We start from the raw sequence: 19,746 nt of genomic DNA, 5'->3' as shown, positions 1-19,746 counted from the left end.
GTTCGTATAGCCAACATTATAGTAAAAACACCTTTACCGACGCTGTAACAAACAAATATGGCAGCTAAAGAAATTACAATCAAAATTGTGAAAAATTTTAAAGAACCGCGGGTAGTATAAAAATAAAATTTGAAATGAAAATCGAAATAATCAGTCGGGGGAAAAAATAGTAAACGATCGAAATTCTCGTAAATGGTGGTTTTTCCGGGTAGCATAATATATCATTGAAATAAAATTGCGACTCTATGAAAGGAAAGTTACTTATAGACCTGTGTTATAAACTCTACTTTATTCTACTAGCTGGTTCTCGTTTAAAAAGGATTATAATATACCAAGATATATTATTTTTGTTATATTTTTTTAAAGTGAATATTGTCTATGACTATCAGTAATCGATCCAAGTTTTAATATTATTTAATTAGAGGGTAGATTGAAAAAAGAAAAAATTCGTAGCGTGTGCGCAGCGCGTGTGAACTTTAGGTGTTTTAACAAATGGCAGTATACTTTTTACGGGTGTGTGAAAAGTGAATTAATATTGAAAAATTACATTAGTATTATCGGAAAATCTTCAACCATGGAGCACATCAAACAATCTTATGTATCGATGAACGCATTTATTAATAAAAAGATGGACTTGTTCGGACAAGAGCTGACGTTCATACTAAAATGTTACGACTCCATGAATGCGGTAATACTGCGCAGACTTGAGCTATTCGAACGAGAACTCCAGAACGCTAACTTTCAGCAATCGCGGCCATCTACTCCAGCAGCGGAGTTGTACGAATTGAAAGAAAACGCGTTTCAGGTTGCGATTTGGAATAAAATTGACTCATTGAAAAAAGACTTGTTGTTGATGGAGGCTAGACAGCGGTTCGGGTTCGACCGGTGCTGCTCTACCGAAGGGACCATATGGGTGATGGCGGATGGGGTTGGCTATAAAGTGGCATCCAAGGCTGATCTGGAAAAGATACCAATTCAATCTCCAGATTCAATGCGAGATGACGCTACTTACACAGTTAGTTCAGACCCTGAGGTAAAGATTTAATAAAAGTGATAGAATAACGCATTTCTGCTAGGTTTTGGGTCCAGAGAATTTATTATTAGATATAGTCGGTAGTTTTGCGCATTAAAACCAAACTGTGGTTTTGCTTGAATCCGATAACAATAATTTAAATATCAGTTTACAGTTATGTTGTAGCTCCGCACAATCTAAACTTTAACTATGAACGTTCACTTTTTCAACTTTCATGATATTATGTTATACTTATTGTACGTTTAAGACACAAATATATTTTTCAATACAGTTATTAAACATGACGGACTTTCTGAGGCTATAATTATGATTCGAAAATAAACCTTTCGCATAAGTAGGCACATTTCTTTTCGACAATTATTTTAGACTTTTTTTTAAAAGTGTTTTTGAGTCGTCATTGTTTTTAGGAACTGGAAGTGGAGCCGCCGCGAAAGAGACTGCGTAGACTGAGGAATAAGCTGATAGTCGACAAGACCACCACACTGAACAAAAGCTACATGCGCGAGCGCGTTGCTGATACCCGTGTGGAGCTGCGTTGCCAGGTGAGTCAGTTTCCAGCCATCTGTTCCATCAGCCAGTGGCGGTCCGCCCATAGAGGCACAAAAGCTACATGCGCGAGCGCATTGCTGATACCCATGTGGAGCTGCGTTGCAAGGTGAGTCAGTTTCCAGCCATCTATTCCATCAGCCAGTGGCGGTCCGCCCATAGAGGCACAAAAGCTACATGCGCGAGCGCATTGCTGATACCCATGTGGAGCTGCGTTGCAAGGTGAGTCAGTTTCCAGCCATCTATTCCATCAGCCAGTGGCGGTCCGCCCATAGAGGCACAAAAGCTACATGCGCGAGCGCATTGCTGATACCCATGTGGAGCTGCGTTGCAAGGTGAGTCAGTTTCCAGCCATCTATTCCATCAGCCAGTGGCGGTCCGCCCATAGAGGCACAAAAGCTACATGCGCGAGCGCGTTGCTGATACCCGTGTGGAGCTGCGTTGCAAGGTGAGTCAGTTTCCAGCCATCTATTCCATCAGCCAGTGGCGGTCCGCCCATAGAGGCACAAAAGCTACATGCGCGAGCGCATTGCTGATTCCCATGTGGAGCTGCGTTGCAAGGTGAGTCAGTTTCCAGCCATCTATTCCATCAGCCAGTGGCGGTCCGCCCATAGAGGCACAAAAGCTACATGCGCGAGCGCATTGCTGATACCCATGTGGAGCTGCGTTGCAAGGTGAGTCAGTTTCCAGCCATCTATTCCATCAGCCAGTGGCGGTCCGCCCATAGAGGCACAAAAGCTACATGCGCGAGCGCATTGCTGATACCCATGTGGAGCTGCGTTGCAAGGTGAGTCAGTTTCCAGCCATCTATTCCATCAGCCAGTGGCGGTCCGCCCATAGAGGCACAAAAGCTACATGCGCGAGCGCATTGCTGATACCCATGTGGAGCTGCGTTGCAAGGTGAGTCAGTTTCCAGCCATCTATTCCATCAGCCAGTGGCGGTCCGCCCATAGAGGCACAAAAGCTACATGCGCGAACGCATTGCTGATTCCCATGTGGAGCTGCGTTGCAAGGTGAGTCAGTTTCCAGCCATCTATTCCATCAGCCAGTGGCGGTCCGCCCATAGAGGCACAAAAGCTACATGCGCGAGCGCATTGCTGATACCCATGTGGAGCTGCGTTGCAAGGTGAGTCAGTTTCCAGCCATCTATTCCATCAGCCAGTGGCGGTCCGCCCATAGAGGCACAAAAGCTACATGCGCGAACGCATTGCTGATTCCCATGTGGAGCTGCGTTGCAAGGCGAGTCATTTGAGCGGTGCGGTGCTGCAAATATAGTTTATATGCGTTTGTATGGAGCAAAGCGCATTTGAGCGGTGCGGTGCTGCAAATATAGTTTATATGCGTTTGTATGGAGCAAAGCGCATTTGAGCGGTGAGGTGCTGCAAATATAGTTTATATGCGTTTGTATGGAGCAAAGCGCATTTGAGCGGTGCGGTGCTGCAAATATAGTTTATATGCGTTTGTATGGAGCAAAGCGCATTTGAGCGGTGCGGTGCTGCAAATATAGTTTATATGCGTTTGTATGGAGCAAAGCGCATTTGAGCGGTGAGGTGCTGCAAATATAGTTTATATGCGTTTGTATGGAGCAAAGCGCATTTGAGCGGTGCGGTGCTGCAAATATAGTTTATATGCGTTTGTATGGAGCAAAGCGCATTTGAGCGGTGCGGTGCTGCAAATATAGTTTATATGCGTTTGTATGGAGCAAAGCGCATTTGAGCGGTGCGGTGCTGCAAATATAGTTTATATGCGTTTGTATGGAGCAAAGCGCATTTGAGCGGTGCGGTGCTGCAAATATAGTTTATATGCGTTTGTATGGAGCAAAGCGCATCTGACCGGCGCGGCGCGGCAAATATCCATACTAATATTATAAATGCGAAAGTGTGTCTGTCTATCTATCTGTCTGTCTGCTAGCTTTTCACGGCCCAACCGTTCAACCGATTTTGATGAAACTTGGTACAGAGTTAGCTTATATCCCGGGGAAGGACATAGGCTACTTTTTATCCCGGAAAATTAAAGAGTTCCCACTGGATTTTAAAAAACCTAAATCCACGCGAACGAAGTCGCGGGCATCATCTAGTTGTATATATGCGTTTGTATGGAGCACAGCGCATTTGAGCGGCGCGGCGCGGCAAATATATGAATGAGTAACAAACCTGAAATTTTGGTATTTGGTATAAAACGTTGACCCAAAACTGAATATTGAATTAGAAATTATAATCTGGTCAGGCATTTAGAGGTTTCGGTGGAATAAAAAAACTCACATACATACATAAATCCTGAAAACATTACTCATCTTTATGTACACAGACAGTGCTAGATGATGCAATAAACATCCGCCCTCGGGTACACGGAGACATGTTGCTGAGCCGGCCTGTATCCAAGTTTGGCAATGCGTTGGGCGCAATGGTTGCCAGGCGTTTGGCCAGGGACCTTGGCAGGACACCGGTAGCCGACAGCCACGTCGAGGTAACCTTATTTTACATAAGTAATTAATAACACTGACTACTTGTACTTACAGTAGCTGGCAAGAAATATTCTACATCGACCGTCGCAGTTGGATTTCAGCTTTGTAGAGCGTTGTTCCTGTCACTCATACCTATGTGACGTTTTGCCGGTTTCAACGACAGAGACAACGCTTTACGAAACCGCTATCTCTTTCTATGTCGATGTACAATATCTTCTGACGCGTACTGTATGTCATGTCAGTAACCCTGTTTCTAAGCCGATCTCCGCGGTGCGCACCCGCTCCAATGGCCAGGCTTGGCCACACGTTGGGCGCCATGCATTCCAAGCGCTTGGCCAACCGTGGTAAGGCTTCGGCAACCGATAGACACGGCGGAGGTGACAATATTTTTCTTATCACAAACCACTTAGATCCAGTTGCGTGTCAGTCATCCCATTTCTAAACCGATCTTCCAACTTCGGGTTCGCACCAACGACCAGGTATGACGACACGTTGGGCGCCATGTTTGCCAGGCGCTTGGCCAACCTTGACAGGAAGTACCGTCGCGGCCAACCTGATACAATATTTTTATTTTTATTTAATTATTAATACGATAATACATTACGCGGCAGAAAGTAATCTACATTGATTTTTAGAAGGAGAAAAGGAGATTTGTAAAGCACTGTCTCTGTCGTCGAGACCGACAAAACGTCATATGGGTATGAGTCACAGCGACAACGCTCTACAAAGCCGAAATGTCATTCTAAAAGCCGATGTACATGCTGCGTACTGTACTATGTAAAATGTAAATTATAGCAGACATTAGGGGGAAAATCTGAAAACCGTGAATATGTAGTGTTAGTTACATCACACAAAAAACCTAATTGTAGTCATGAACTAATAATTAGTATTTTCAAGTTTCGAAGTAAGATAACTATATCAAGTGGGGTATCATATGAAAGGGCTTCACCTGTGCATTCTAAAACAGATTTTTATTTATTTCTATGCATCATAGTTTTTGAATTATCGTGCAAAATGTTGAAAAAATACGACTGTAGTACGGAACCCTCATTGTGCGAGCCTGACTCGCACTTGGCTGGTTTTGTATGTGATTAGGTAGAGAGAGCGCTATATTAACTTCATTCCACGGATAGACTATAGGGAACTAACCTAATTAAATCCTACTAATATTATAAATGTGAAAGTGTGGATGTTTGGATGTTTAGATGTTTGGATATTTGTTACTCAATCACGCAAAAACTTTTGGACGGATTGGGCTGAAATTTGGAATGGAGATAGGTTATACCATGGATTAAGACATAGGCTACTTTTTATCCCGGAAAATCAAAGAGTTCCCGCAAGATCTTAAAAAACGTAAATCCACGCGGACGAAGTCGCGGGCATCAGCTAGTAATAAATAAATAATAAACAATATCTTTATTTGCAAAAAGATTTGGCACATAAGACTTTGACCACTGTGAATTGTTCACTTATAGACAGACAAGGGAAATAGATAGAGTATTGCTTTGTTCCAGGAAATCTTGTCACGAAGACCTGTCCACCAACAACCAGAAGAAATAATGCAAGCAGAGCCGTCAGTTGCCGACAAAACAGTTCAGGAGATAACAGCGTCTGTCATGCAAGACATATCAAACGTAGGCAGGAGCGCACGCAACGTGCAGGAAGTACCAGACATATCCGACTTGCCCACGCAAAAACTGACGACCGTCTCGCAGCAGGAACGGGCCAGTCAGACTGGAGAGTCGGTAAAATAATCTAATTATTTTTAATCTATGTATTTGTGAACTTGCTATTGGTGTACCGAAATAGAATAAATAAATAAATAATGATTTTAGGCTTATTTCGTGGTTTAACGACAAAATACACTCACAACGTCACTATCACGTTAACTTTTATTTTTAAAGTCTATAATACACTCATTTTTAGGGTTCCGTACCTCAAAAGGAAAAATGGAACCCTTATAGGATCACTTTGTTGTCTGTCTGTCTGTCAAGAAACCTACAGGGTACTTCCCGTTGACCTAGAATCATCAAATTTGGCAGGCAGGTAGATCTTATAGCTGACATTTGGGGAAAAATCTGAAAACCGTGAATTTAGGGTTAGATCACACAAATTCAAATTCAAATTTCTTTATTGCGAATATGGGTAAACAGTGGAGATGTTACAAAACAAAAAGGTACAGCCAAATTCTGCCTATTAGCATGCAATATGATATTCCTAACAAACGTGTACATAGTTTTGATAAAATTTGCCAAATTTAATACTTAGTCACAAAAGAATAAAAAAACAAGATAGTACTTAATACAAAATATGTCAAAAGGTAACCAAATACACACTAAACACAAAAAAAATTAAATTGTGGTCATGAACTAATAATTAGTATTTTCAAGTTTCGAAGTGAGTGACTATATCAAGTGGGGTATCATATGAAAGCTCTTCACCTGTACATTCTAAAACAGATTTTTATTTATTTTTATGCATCATAGTTTTTGAATTATCGTGCAAAATGTCAAAAAAATACGACTGTAGTACGGAACCCTCATTGCGCGAGCCTGACTCGCACTTGGCCGGTTTTGAACAATCGAGACAATCGAATTTTTACTTTTTTAATCGAAAGTACATTTATGGAATGTTCGAAGCAATTGTCTCATGTATTGTAGAATATTAGAAATTAGAATATTATAATATCTCGAGCGAGCGGAACGCCGCCGCGGCCGGTGGACAGATAAACCCGACCAGGTTTTTGCTGCATCGGAATGAAATCCGTAATTTAGTATTTAAAAATGTATGTTTGTTTTAAATAAATAAATGTTCGTAATTCATAGTCAAGACTTTAAAGGCCCGTCCAGGCGTCATGTGTTATATTTAATATTCAACCTTTACGCAATGCATTAAAGGTTCAATTGGACATAATGTCGTCTGATTGGGACAAAGAATATCTTGACTATGAATTCCAGTGTTTATATACTTAATAATTTATTTATTTAATAACTCAGTAAGTACAGTTCATTTCTCTGGAATCCTGACCCCTAAACTAGGAAATCCCGTGTCTTAGGAGCCAGTGCCTTGATTATGACTTTACAATTAGTCGGTATCTAGCCGCGGCCGAAACTACCCAATAGACCCGATCTGAATGAATTAAAATCTCAAACCGATTTTACTGTCAAATATTTTTTTAATGTAAAATTTTGTCCACAGCAAAGAAAGACCCGCTCTCAAAGAATCTCCTCCATACACATTTCCGCTGCAGGTTTGTGAGCATTTTTATTATCATACTAGCTTTTTCCCGCGACATTGTCCGGGGGACTACGCAAATTTCAAACCCTTGTTTTGAATTGAGTTTTCAAAAATCCTTTCTTAGCGGATCTCTACGTCATAATAGCTATCTGCATGCGAAATTTCAGCCTGATCCGTCCAGTAGTTTGAGTTGTGCGTTGATAGATCAGTCAGTCAGTCAGTCAGTCATCTTTTCTTTTATATATTTAGACTAGATGATGCCCGCAACTTCGTCCGCGTGGATTTAGGATTTTTAAAATCCTGTGGGAACTCTTTAATTTCCCGGGATAAAAAGTAGCCTATGTCCTTCCCCGGGCAGTGGCGTGCACAGGGTTTGAAGCCAGGGTAGGCATTAGTTAGGTGAGAACCTGTTTACTGGCAGGTCATAATGAAAAATATGCATTGAGCTATTATAACTGGGGTAAGCAGTGCATTTATGCCTCTATGACCAGCACGCCACTGTCCCCGGGATATAAGCTAACTCGGTACCATCAAAATCGGTTGAACCGTTGGGCCGTGAAAAGCTAGCAGACTGACAGACAGACACACTTTCGCATTTATAATATTAGTATGGATAATTCGCTCAAGCTATATATACACAGCTACTTGTTAATTAACATAAAACTAATTTTAAGGCTGTGTAAGGGAAAGCTCTGTAAGCTGTGAAGCCTAGTGGTTAAAATGTCCCCCTTAATCGGAGGTCGGGGGTTCGATCCCAGGCACGCACTTCTAACTTTTCGGAGCTATGTGCGTTTTTTAAGTAATTAAAATATCACTTGCTTTAACGATAATAATAATAATAATAATTCATTTATTGTATAATTGTCAGTATAAAAAAGATGTTACATAAATTATTAAGTATGTCATAATCTGCGCGGTGAAGGAAAACATCGTCAGGAAACCTGCATGCCTGAGAGTTTTCCATAATGTTCTCAAAGGTGTGTGAAGTCTGCCTATCCGCACTTGGCCAGCGTGGTAGACTATGGCCAAACCCCTTTTCACTCTGAGAGAAGACCCGTACTCCGTAGTGAGCCGGCGACGGGTTGATCATGATGTACAGGAAAAGTTATAAAAACTAGAAGTTGTTTACATGGTTCACTAGCGAATCGCCCTGGCTTCGCACGGGTAGCTTAAGATTTAAGCAGGAAACTATTTTTTAAAGAATGAAATATATCTATGTTTAATTATACATATGTCACTCGGGAATAATGTAGCTTTGTACTGGTGAAAGAATTTTCAAAATCGGTTCAGTAGTTCCAAAGATTACTTCCTACAAACAAACTTACAAACTTTACCTCTTTATATTATTAGTGTAGAAGTGTAAAGATTAGGTTGCCTCAAAATTTGGCCTCCAATAGAGATGTTTCAAGGGCCATAAACTTTCAATATTACTATTTGTTATTACATAGACAGTGGAGATATACAGCCAATAAGTAAACTTATAACTCTGTTTAAATTTTTTTTTTAATTTTACAGGAGCTGACAAGGAAAATATTCCCGCCGCTGCGAATATTCAAGAACCAATAACTGGTACGAAAACTGTATTTTCTAAACATGCGCGGAAATATTTACATACAAAAAGTACGCAAAATATCACATTATGGGCCTGCGCACACTGGAGGACGGCACATCAATCAAAAAGATCAATTTTTAGGGCTCGGTGATTGACCTCGGAGCATCGCAGTGCAGTTTTCTCTGGAGCACCAAGCATCTATATACATAAAAGGAAAAGCTGACAGACCAACTAACTCTATGGGTCAACTGTCATGTCAAAAGTACGGTTCACCCTTAAATTATGGACTAGAGACTAAGAAGCTAAGAAGACTTTTGACGTGACAGTTGACACATATGGCAAATATGGCGAGTGAGTTCACTATATACAAAAGTTAAACAGCACAGTAAAAGTGACTTACCTTGCCAGAGCTAACTTTTTTTTTTAATTCTTTATTTCAGCCAAATAATAATTATACAATTTTACGCTTGACATCCTAAAACTGTTGAGTTTATTTGGATGTTGCCCATTCCTCTTATAATACTAAACTAAACTAGATAATAACTACTGCTGCCTTTTCAGATATCCCTACTATAACACTGCCAACCGACGAAGCGGGCCAACAGGCCAACGTGGAGTATCTAACTTCCATGCTACATGATGCCGGCCTGGCCGAGCAGCAGCAGAGGCCGCCGAGCATCGAACCCACGCCCACGCAGAGACAGTCGAGAAGAATTAGACACAGCGAGGGCTCGGAGACGCCCCTGGGGAGTCTCGATAGAACGAAAGTATCTTTGGGCGATACTCAGAAGACAACCGACTCGAAGAGATTCCTTGAGTTAGTTTTGAAATTTGATTTTTAAGTAAAACTTCTTTAGGCGCAAATAGAGTAACTCAAATCTTCTTAGGGCGGAAGTAACGCTCAACCTCACTTCCGCCCGAAATGGCCGCCAAATAAAGCGTCCATATTTTATCGAAGTGGTACCAATAGTAAGTTTTCGTAATATCTGCCATAATGTCAAATAAGTTGTGCCGAGTAAAAGTTACACAATTTTTGAAGTAAAACGTTTTTAGGCGCGATATGAGAGTACCTCCATTTCCAAGCAAAACGGTGTAAAACTGTACTGAAATTGATTCCAAAGTTCATGATTTTGAAAACTGCATGATCTTGAATTCATTTCCAAACAAAACGGCCTTAAATAGTGCTAAAGTTAAGTTCAAAGCTCATACAGTACAGTAACAGTAACATTTCATCAGCTTTCATCGAGTTTTTTGCTCGTCCTGTAAAGTTTCATTTCGTGTAATCACACTATTTTGTTCCCCAGTTCTCCTCAGTTGGGTATTTGACTTCAATTTTTTTATTACTTTATTATAAACTAGGATAAAAATAATGACGTAAACTGAAAAAAATAATTAAATCGATCAAATAACAAAAAAGTTATAAGCATTTAAATATTTCTGATTAGACAGAGATAACGATATAGAATTTTGACGTCACACCGTACTAATGCCATACTAGCTTCGTGCGGTTTCATACAAATTTTCGTTTTGTGAGAAAAGGATAGAAGACCGTCCCACTCCAAAATTAAAATGCCCGTAACTTTGTAAATCTTTGTTGGATTTTAATATTTTTTTCAGTGTACGTCATTATTTTTATCCTAGTTTATAATCTTAATCTAATCTAAATATATAAAATTCAAAGTCCTGACTGACTGACTGACATATATATCAACGCACAGCCTAAACCGCTGGTCCTAGAGACATGTAATTTTGAGGGTGTGTTCTTTGTAAAGAGTAGGTATCCACTAAGAAAGGATTTTTTGAAATTCCACCCCTAAGTGGGTTAAATAGGGGATAAAAGTTTGTATGAAAGTCTGTCATTTTTAAAGTTATTTACATGAAAATTGGTATTTGGGTTTTCGGTAATAAATGAAGAAATATGTATTTCAGGATTTTTGGAAATTCAACCCTCATTTTTTAAATTACACCCGAGCGAAGCCAGGGCGGGTCAGCTAGTAAAGTAATAATATTTATCAAATTAAAAAGTAGGAAAATACCCAGTTATATTACTTCTTACGTGAATTCGGAGACATCATTTAGATAAACGTTTCAAATTACGCAGCAATAACTAGAGATGTTTGTTGCAGTGATCATTGGGGAGTTCAAGGGACAATGTTAAAAATATTCCACTGTGTAGCTTCGGGCATCACCCCCGTCACAGTGGAGGAGCTGGTGCGCATAGGACCAGTGATGGAATCGCGTCAACGAATCACTGCGGCGCGTTGCTTCTCCTCGATATTGAGTAAGTCCGACTCACACTTGACCGACTTTTGCCAGAGTTGCGATGTTTATTCATCATGATGATGTATAAAGTCACGTATTCGCAAGTTGCGAACCCATGGCTTTATAAGTCACTAGATGATGCCCGCGACTTTGTCCGCGTGGACTTAGGTGTTTAAAAATCCCGTGGGAACTCTTTGATTTTCCGGGATAAAAAGTAGCCTATGTCCGTCCCTGGGATGTAAGCTAACTCTTTACTAAATTTCATGAAAGTCGGTTGAACGGTTGAGCCGTGAAAAGCTAGCAGACAGACAGACAGACAGACAGACACACTTTCGCATTTGCAATATTAGTATGGACTAAGACTAAGGACGATAAATAAACCTTTGTTTTAATTTTTTCAGAACTTACAACCCATGGGTTTATAAAAGTTACTAAGAATAAAGAAACAAACGCAATAAAGAACATAGAACTTGGACCAAGAATTACTAAAAACCGATAGATTTAAATTAAGTTTAACTAAAAAATAAAAAAAGATTCCGACGAATTGATAACCTCCTCCTTTTTTTGAAGTCGGTTAAAAAGAGAATGGGGCCGATTCGACAGGTCTAAATCTATTGCTATCCCTGTCATAATGTTCCTTGCGGAAAAGGATAGCACTAGATTTAGACCTACTAATTTAGTTTTGTTTAGAGATTGTGTACAAGAGATACGGCCCCATTACCTACTTAGTTAATAATTATTCACATTTTTCTATTTATATTGTTAGAGCCGGTGCACATCAGCTGGCAAGGTGCAGCGTAGATCATTTTTCACTGTCAAACTATTGTCCACTTTACTGTCGTTGAAATAATATCGAAGATAAATTTAGTAAAAAGGGTAAGTACAACTACTAGTTTCATCAATTGATTTTTCGATTTTATTCCAACGTGCGCAAAGTCGATAATTGTTTGGCAGTGAAAAATGCTCTACGCTGCGTCTCGTTAGACTTGCTCCTGTCCTTAGTGTAATTTTTATTTAAGTACTAAGTACTAGATGTTGCCTGCGACTTCGTCCGCGTGGATTTAGGTTTTTCCGGAACAAAAAATTGCCTATATTCATCCCCGAGATGCAAGTTATCTCTGTATCAAATAGATGATATGATGCTCGCGAATTCTTCTTCGAAAGGAATTCTTTGATCTTCCGGGTTAAAATGGCCTATGTCCGTCCCTGGTATATGAGCTAATTAACTCAATACTTATAAATAAATAAATAAATAAGTCTTTATTATTCTGAGGGATCACAATTTGCAATTTGTTAATTTAAAACAATTACATATTATTAAAGTATCTATATCTATAGCAAGTTGCGTCTTCGGTAGCCGTTTTAGCGCCTCAGTGTCTTCCGACATAGGCCTCCTCCATTCCCTCATTAACTCAATACTTACCAAACATCAAAATAGGTTCAACAGATGGTCCGTGAAAAGCTAGCACACAGAAACACTTTCGCATTTATAATATTAAGTATGGATCTCAGTTTTGAGTTTTGACATCTTTGTGGGTTAGAATTTTTGTTAGAAAATACAATTAGGTACACGAGGCTATCTCTCGCATTGTACAAAAAAAAAATATACAGTCGAATTGAGAACCTCCTCCTTTTTTTGAAGTCGGTTAAAAACAGATCTCAACGTGTGTGTAATTCTTAGTCTGTGACCTGCGCAAACTTGTTGCGAATGTTGCAACTTAAGAATAAACCAATTTTGATTTTCAATTTTGATCTCATGATTTCGAATTTTGTTTGCATGTTTAGAATTTAATTTTTATATTTTGAATATTGTTTATATTAAGAATTTTATTTTTATCTTTCTAATTTTATTTGTAAGTTTTAATTTTGTTTTATGTTTTGAACTTTGTTCTTGTTCTTGTACTTTGATTTTGTTTGAAAGTCTTTACCAGGGATAAACGATTTGATTGCGTATCCCTGTTTACTAATTGATTTGTAATTGCCAATGTTATTTTATACTGATTATATTATAACTTCTGACTTACTGAGATTTGTTTTATTTTTCATATATTATACCCATCTATAAACCTGTTTTTTTCTAATGACTTCTGGAGTGACGTAGGGGGAAGTGGGGCAGATGTATGCATGCGATGTTAAGGGCACATTAATACACCAAAGATATTCGTTTCGATTTGTGATACAATGGCGTCCTCGCACCGGAAAGCGCCTAGAAGTTCCTACAAAAGACCCCAGCAGTACAGTGCGACAAGGCTATATTGGCGCGTGGCGAAAATCGGAACTAACGTTGCCGTCAAGTGCCCCCTTTGTTCTTTGAATATAAGCCTTTTTTCTCCAACAACGCCCCCCTCTCAATGTCATTCAAGTGTCAAGAGAGCCTTGTCGCACTGTAGACGTCTATCGGTTGCTAACGATTTGTTCTGAGGCTTCAATACAGGCTGCTTGCGCGATGAGTGTACGCCAGCCGATCGCAGAATGACTGCCAATAGGGTCTTGGACTGTAGTAATAGAATTGTGATTTTTTTATAGTGGGTACGAGTTTATGGGGCTAGAATTCAAGACAAGACTGAATAGGCATCTTCTCAAGCGCGCTCCATCTTAGGCTGTATCATCACTTGCCACCCAGGTCTGATTGCAGCCCAGCGCTAGTCTGTGTGCTATAAGACGTACCTACCTACCAAATTTCAAAAAACCCTAAAAATGTTAAAAAAAAAAAAAATAGATATGAACAATTTATTTGAGTAATTTGTATAATATATAATGATATGATTTCTGTACATCTTTACACAAGTCATCAACTTGACAATTTTATGAGTATCTTAATAACAATTAGGTAGTGGCTTAATAATTTACATTAACCAATTCTATAGCAACGGGAAAGAAGCTGTACAATAAACAGTTGACTTACTCTTTACATTTCTATAGTAGGTAGGTACTTAATTTACAATAACATACAGTCAAAGTCATACATAATATAATTGGAATATCCCTTAATAATAAGTTCTGTTTCAATAGAAATATGCGAACAAACCCTTGAAACTATTTAAACAATTTTACCGCAGCTGAATGATAAAAACTTACATAATATGATTTTCCAAACTTTGACATTTTACGTTACTCATCCTTTGTGGAGTTTCCATTGAAACAGACTTTGCGCTCAAGAATCCGCAGTAGGCAATAACATTTTCATAGTGTGATTATTTTAAATACCTTCATTTGCCCAACGACTTAATTCATCGTTTCATAATATTAATTTAGAAAAAATTAAAACAAAAGTCCATGAAAATTGTTTAAAGCATGATGGTATTTTACAAATAACAACAGAAAAAAACATTATTCTATAAAGGTTACCCAGTTACCTACCCGGTAAACATATCACTATGTCTTTATACAAAATCAGTCTCCTACTATATTTGTAATTCATCGCCGCGCCGGTAACAACTTAAAAAGCTGATCGCATATTACGAAAGCAGTAGCAAACAGCTCTGTATATACTGGTAATTGAATGCTAATGACGTTATTCGTAATTCTTTGGCGAAAACGAATAGAGTGAAAAAATTGGACTAGGATATATAAGTAATGTGCGGTCAGCATAAACAAACTGAATTGGCTTAAAAGTGCATATCCACTGTCGTGTGGAGATGAACAGTCGAACAACTACATTATCAAATATCAACACGTCATGTATGAATAATCTGATTGGTCTGCTTAATACATCTTCATTCCACTCTGCTTCAGTGGACAGGGATCCTTAAGCTTGGACTATACGAATTCGGTCGACTTTGATTCCGGTACCAATGTTAATAAAAATAAATGAAGATACATGGTTTATTTAACAAGTATGCCAATAGTCAAAGTGCTCAACTCCGCTTTGGGACATTTTGGATAGTACTACACTATACATATATACAGCTATGTATACTACACTATACATATATACAGCTATGTAATATGTACAGTGGAGTACAACAAGTATATGTATAATATGTTGTAAGTGTACTACGTACAAAATGTCCCGAAGCTTGAACTATTGGCATACCTGTTACGTAAACCATGCGTAAAATTCCATCGTGTATATTTATAGTGAATATCTCATGCTCACGATAGGTTAAACTATAACATTTGCAATTGACTGTAATTCACGATGCAGAATTGTAAGATATTCACTATTTCTTTCATGATTTTGCATTAAAAGCGTCTAGATATTTTTAAACATTGTTGCTAATTCGGTTGTACACAAATCTGTAAACAAAATTACTAAGACTTCTAAAAGAAGTACTATCCTTGTCTAAGGGGCAAATAGTGACAAGGATAGAACTACGGTCTGTCAATTTAGAGCTTTGTGCCACCGAATTAGCATCATTAACAATTGAGGAGCTGCTGAACTGTGTAAGTAATTTACATTTCTAAACAAAATACAATTTATTTCATCTGCACGTTTTTGACCTACTAAATACAAATCTAAACTTCCAAACAAAATGGCCTAAAACTGATAAACTTGAGTTCAAAATTTGTGAGTTTGATCATTGAATTCTCTGATGATGACTCTGAAGTCATATCCAAACAAAATGGCCTAAATCTGTGCTAAAATTGAGTGATTTCGATCAAAACGGCATAATTACAGCAAAGTTTCAAGCTTTCTTTCAGTTTTTTCTCCTCTTGTAAAATTTATTTCGTGAAATCAAGTACCTACACCGTTTTGTTCACCAGCTTCTCAATTAATTCATATTGGAAGGAACGCCGGTTACGTTTCACAGCCTTGCTACAGTCGTTCATGCTCTCACTCAATTTTACAGTCTAGCCATTGGCTTAGGAATGACGCAAGTGCCTAATTCAGTTATACAAAATCTCTAAACTGAATGGAGATTTTTATTATGTTGTTAATATCATAATATCGATCAATACCTACTAATAAATAAGTGGAAAAAATCTAAATTCATCAATGAATGACTGGAAATTAAGTTTAAGTATAAGTATTTAAGCATGATTGCGGGAGTGTGAAACAAAATTATTCTTGCAAGCGCAATTTTAAAGTTCCATAACTTTTTCATTTGCTGAGATATTTTAATGATTCTTTCATATTTTTTCATAGTTTTTATAGTTAATTCATTAAAAAAAGTGAAAACTTCTCCATTGACAGGTATAAAACTAGTGCCATCCTTTTCACAATTTCACAATTTCACAATGTTCTATGTTGAAAAGGATGACACTATTTTAGTAAAGAGATTTGGCTACAACAGAATAAACACCAATTTATAAAGGAAATAGCTACCATTTATACACAACTCATTCAACGGCGCTTACATTAACTACATTCTCTATATTAATACATCTATAGACATTTAGGAGTGTAAGTTTTAGCTATACAATATAATATTTTTATAGGTACTAATAGAAAAGAATATTGAATACTTATGTAGTTGATTTTTGTTATAAATTTAAATAAAACCGCCAGCCATCGTCACTATCCGTGGAGGGGAAATTTGATTTAGAGATTATTTTTAATAATTCGTATTTTTTCATTCTTAAATGTAAATAGTAACTAAATAGTATAGACTGTACAATAGGAATTCTTTCACTAAACTTAACTAATGGATGAGGACATTTTTGGAACATGTAAAGTCAAACGACAAACGAATGCGAACAAAGAAAACGTGAAATTATCACAGTTGCTCTAGAAACAAGTTTTTACAAAAGTTTAGCTTTTTTGGTAAAAAATTGCAGAAGTAATGTTCCACTTTCATTCCTAATAATAATTAATTAACATGTAGTATTTTTTTTCGCAATCGAATCGAATACAGAGCGAACTTAAAATCCTCTACTTCATTATATTATGCTCTAAGCTCGTAATAAAAAATTATAGTAAAGTCGCCAGCATGCTTGAGCTACAGTAACATGTGTAATCATTTTAATAGGTACTAAATTGAGATACCTTCACTTTTCTATGTAGTTTTAAGTCTACAAGTAGATCTGAAAATTAAGATCAAAGAATACCATAACTTTTATGAAATGTGAGATTTTGACCTAGAATTATTTTTTATTCACACACATCAGTCTTTGACTGCAATTTCACCTGGTGGTAAGTCATGATGCAGTCTAAGATGGAAGCGGGCTAACCCGGAAGGGTTATGGCAGTTTTTATTTAAGCTACACCCCTTTGATTTCTACACGACATCGTACCGGAACGCTAAATCAAGCCACACGGCTTTTACCGGTAGGGTGGTAACAAGTAGTAATTTTTATATACTTTTTATTTTACAAAAGCATAATTTTTCTCACTAATTTTTAATCTCTTTCTACTGAATTTACATTGAAAAACAAAGTTACCTCAATTCACAGTACATAAACTTTTTGAATTTTTAACCAATAGCAAAAATTTACGTTAACGAGTCATCTTCGAAATCCTTGGCGTTGATGCAATCGCGATCCCGAGCGTTCAGACTCTCGAAGTATTGCTGAGGTTTTCCGTTCCACAGCGAGTCTTCGTGGGAATTCAGGGATTTAAGCGTTTCTATGTCTATGGAGTCGGCGTTTTCGTAGAGGATCGACTTGGACAGTTCTAGAGCGAGATTCCCCGGAGTCTCGTACGCGAGGCGGCACTCGTTGAGCAACTCCTGTGGCAGGGGCCGCGCCCGCACCGCGTGCAGCTTGGGGAAGAGCGGCGCGAGTCGCTCGGCGCGCGCCACGTACTCCGCTACCAAGGACGCGCATCGGGCTATGTCCGCGTCCGTTCGCTCGTCCGCATTCGTTTGAGGTTTCTATAATAATAAAAATAAATTATTTACATTGATTAATCCTACTAATATTATATCGAAAATGTGTTTGTTTGTTAGTTTATCATTCAAAGTTAGTTTGTCAAGTGGCAACGGAAAACGGTGTGACGCGACTTTTTGCATGGATATAAGGTATACTAACGAATAGTCTATCTAACAATTATTATACTTCACTAGATGATACACGCCACTTCGTCCCCGTGGATGTAGGTTTTTAAAAAGCCCGTGGAAACTCTGTGATTTTCCTGGATAAAAAGTAGCCTATGTCGCTCTACCGGTCTAACTATACCTACCCATGGAAAAAAACATTCGATCCGTTTTGTCGTCGACGCGATTGAAGGGCAAACCAAACTAAGAAACAAACACAATTTCACATATGTGTAGTGATTGCGGTCGTAACGCTGATGCTGATGTCGGCGCGTACAGCTGCGCTCAGCTCATGGCTGTGCTCGCCAGCGCTGACGGGTCTGCGTTACTCAGAAACACTGCATAGTAACGCCTGTGTTAATGTTAGATATACATACAGGATATAATTAGAACGCTAGCAAAAACTTAGCGGTATTATTATACTATCTAAATACAATCCAATACCAATAACCATTTGCCGTATACTTGTAGTTTTAGTGATTCAAACCCGCAATGTATAGTGTGCAATACTCGGGGTTAATCCGCGCGGCATTTATCCAAGCAACGCTCGTTGACCTTTCAGTCAGTCAGATGTTTTATTTGCAATACATTGCGAACATTTAGAAAATACAGGTTTTTTGTGGTATCTTATCACTAATCAGTAATCATCAGTTCTATCACCTGTCTTCGTTTTTGCTAGCGTTTTACCTACACTCTGTACCTATAATACTCACGTTCAGCGTCAACAAAATTAAACCAGCCTTAACTAATCCCAATAGATGTGAGCATATAGCAATATAACCACAAAAACTCACATAATATCCCACAAACCCACAACATGGTTTTATACATACCTAATAAATATATAAAATATAAATATACCCAATTTAATATTATCATATTATATTTATATTACATAACTGTATATTAATAATGTATAGACATAAATGCATAGAATAACAAATATAATTATATTATATAATATCAACATCCAATTTTTATATGCCTATGTTAGCTATGCCTATTACTGAAGCGACCAAGCGCTTGATTTTTAGTAACATTGACGACCGATGCACTTTATTTTTTATTCAAGGATGAGTTTAGCATTGACTGCCATCTCACCTGATGGTAAGTGATGATGCAGTTTAAGGCTGAGATCTATAGAGCGTATTTTGACTTCCCTCAGACTTAGGCGTCATATGCACGGACGAGAGAATCGCGGCAATACTCGATAGTCTCGCCTTGCCACCAAATTCGATACAACCAATCTCCACAGAGCGATACTATCGCCGATGATAGTTGGTCGGACTCGTTGCGATTCCCTCGATTCTCGTCAGCGATATAACGTTGTCTCGTTTTGACAGTTTGTCTGAGCAAGTCAAGGTCTATAGATCTCAATTCTAAACCTAACATAGAATCGGTTAACTTGGAAGGTAAAGTCCGTAACAGATTGAGATGACAATCGGGGTATGAGGCGGGGAGACGCCCCGCACACCCGCACGTCACCGCCCGCACCGGGTTAGCGCGGACGCTGTGCGGGTGTGTGGGGCGTTCCCTCCTCGATTGTCATCTCGATTGTCGACCTGTCGCGGACTATATATATATATGGAAGTTTTCCGGTCCTGCTATTCGCCTAGTAATATGCGGTCGCCTAAAAACAAAGTCTGTGTCATAGTGCTATGTAAATATAGTCTACTTGTGTATCGTAACTTCAACAGTGCATTTCATTCAGTGGAGCTTTAGTCTTGCTTAGCGA

The 19,746-nt window shown here is 38.5% G+C and overlaps 3 protein-coding genes across 6 annotated transcripts in view; 1 reads left to right on the top strand and 2 right to left on the bottom strand.

Annotated features, from left to right (window-relative positions):
- Positions 1-19,746, bottom strand: part of Mdh1 (malate dehydrogenase 1) — a 129,604-nt gene that overhangs the window by 40,683 nt on the left and 69,175 nt on the right. The gene's annotated exons all lie outside the window — the stretch shown is intronic.
- Positions 882-13,074, top strand: LOC117984574 (uncharacterized). The gene is made up of 9 exons (XM_069500143.1): positions 882-1,033; positions 1,441-1,575; positions 3,887-4,045; positions 5,558-5,788; positions 7,242-7,293; positions 8,796-8,849; positions 9,394-9,649; positions 10,959-11,113; positions 11,496-13,074. The coding sequence occupies exons 1-9, from the start codon at positions 917-919 to the stop codon at positions 11,591-11,593; spliced, it is 1,257 nt and encodes a 418-aa protein (XP_069356244.1). The 5' UTR covers positions 882-916; the 3' UTR covers positions 11,594-13,074.
- jvl (javelin-like) overlaps positions 13,811-19,746 on the bottom strand; it is a 128,974-nt gene continuing 123,038 nt past the window's right edge. For 2 of the 4 annotated variants that reach the window (XM_034970809.2, XM_034970810.2), the window contains exon 6: positions 13,811-17,849. In XM_034970809.2, coding sequence (XP_034826700.1) covers positions 17,469-17,849 — 381 coding nt within the window. In that variant the 3' untranslated portion in view covers positions 13,811-17,468. The remainder of the gene's footprint in view (positions 17,850-19,746) is intronic. The other 2 variants (XM_034970812.2, XR_004673790.2) reach the window with 2 other exon arrangements.

Source organism: Maniola hyperantus, chromosome 8, assembly GCF_902806685.2.
Source record: "Maniola hyperantus chromosome 8, iAphHyp1.2, whole genome shotgun sequence".
Taxonomy (NCBI): domain Eukaryota; kingdom Metazoa; phylum Arthropoda; class Insecta; order Lepidoptera; family Nymphalidae; genus Maniola; species Maniola hyperantus.
Note: the sequence above shows the minus strand (reverse complement) of the source record. Positions and strands in the feature narration are given on the sequence as shown.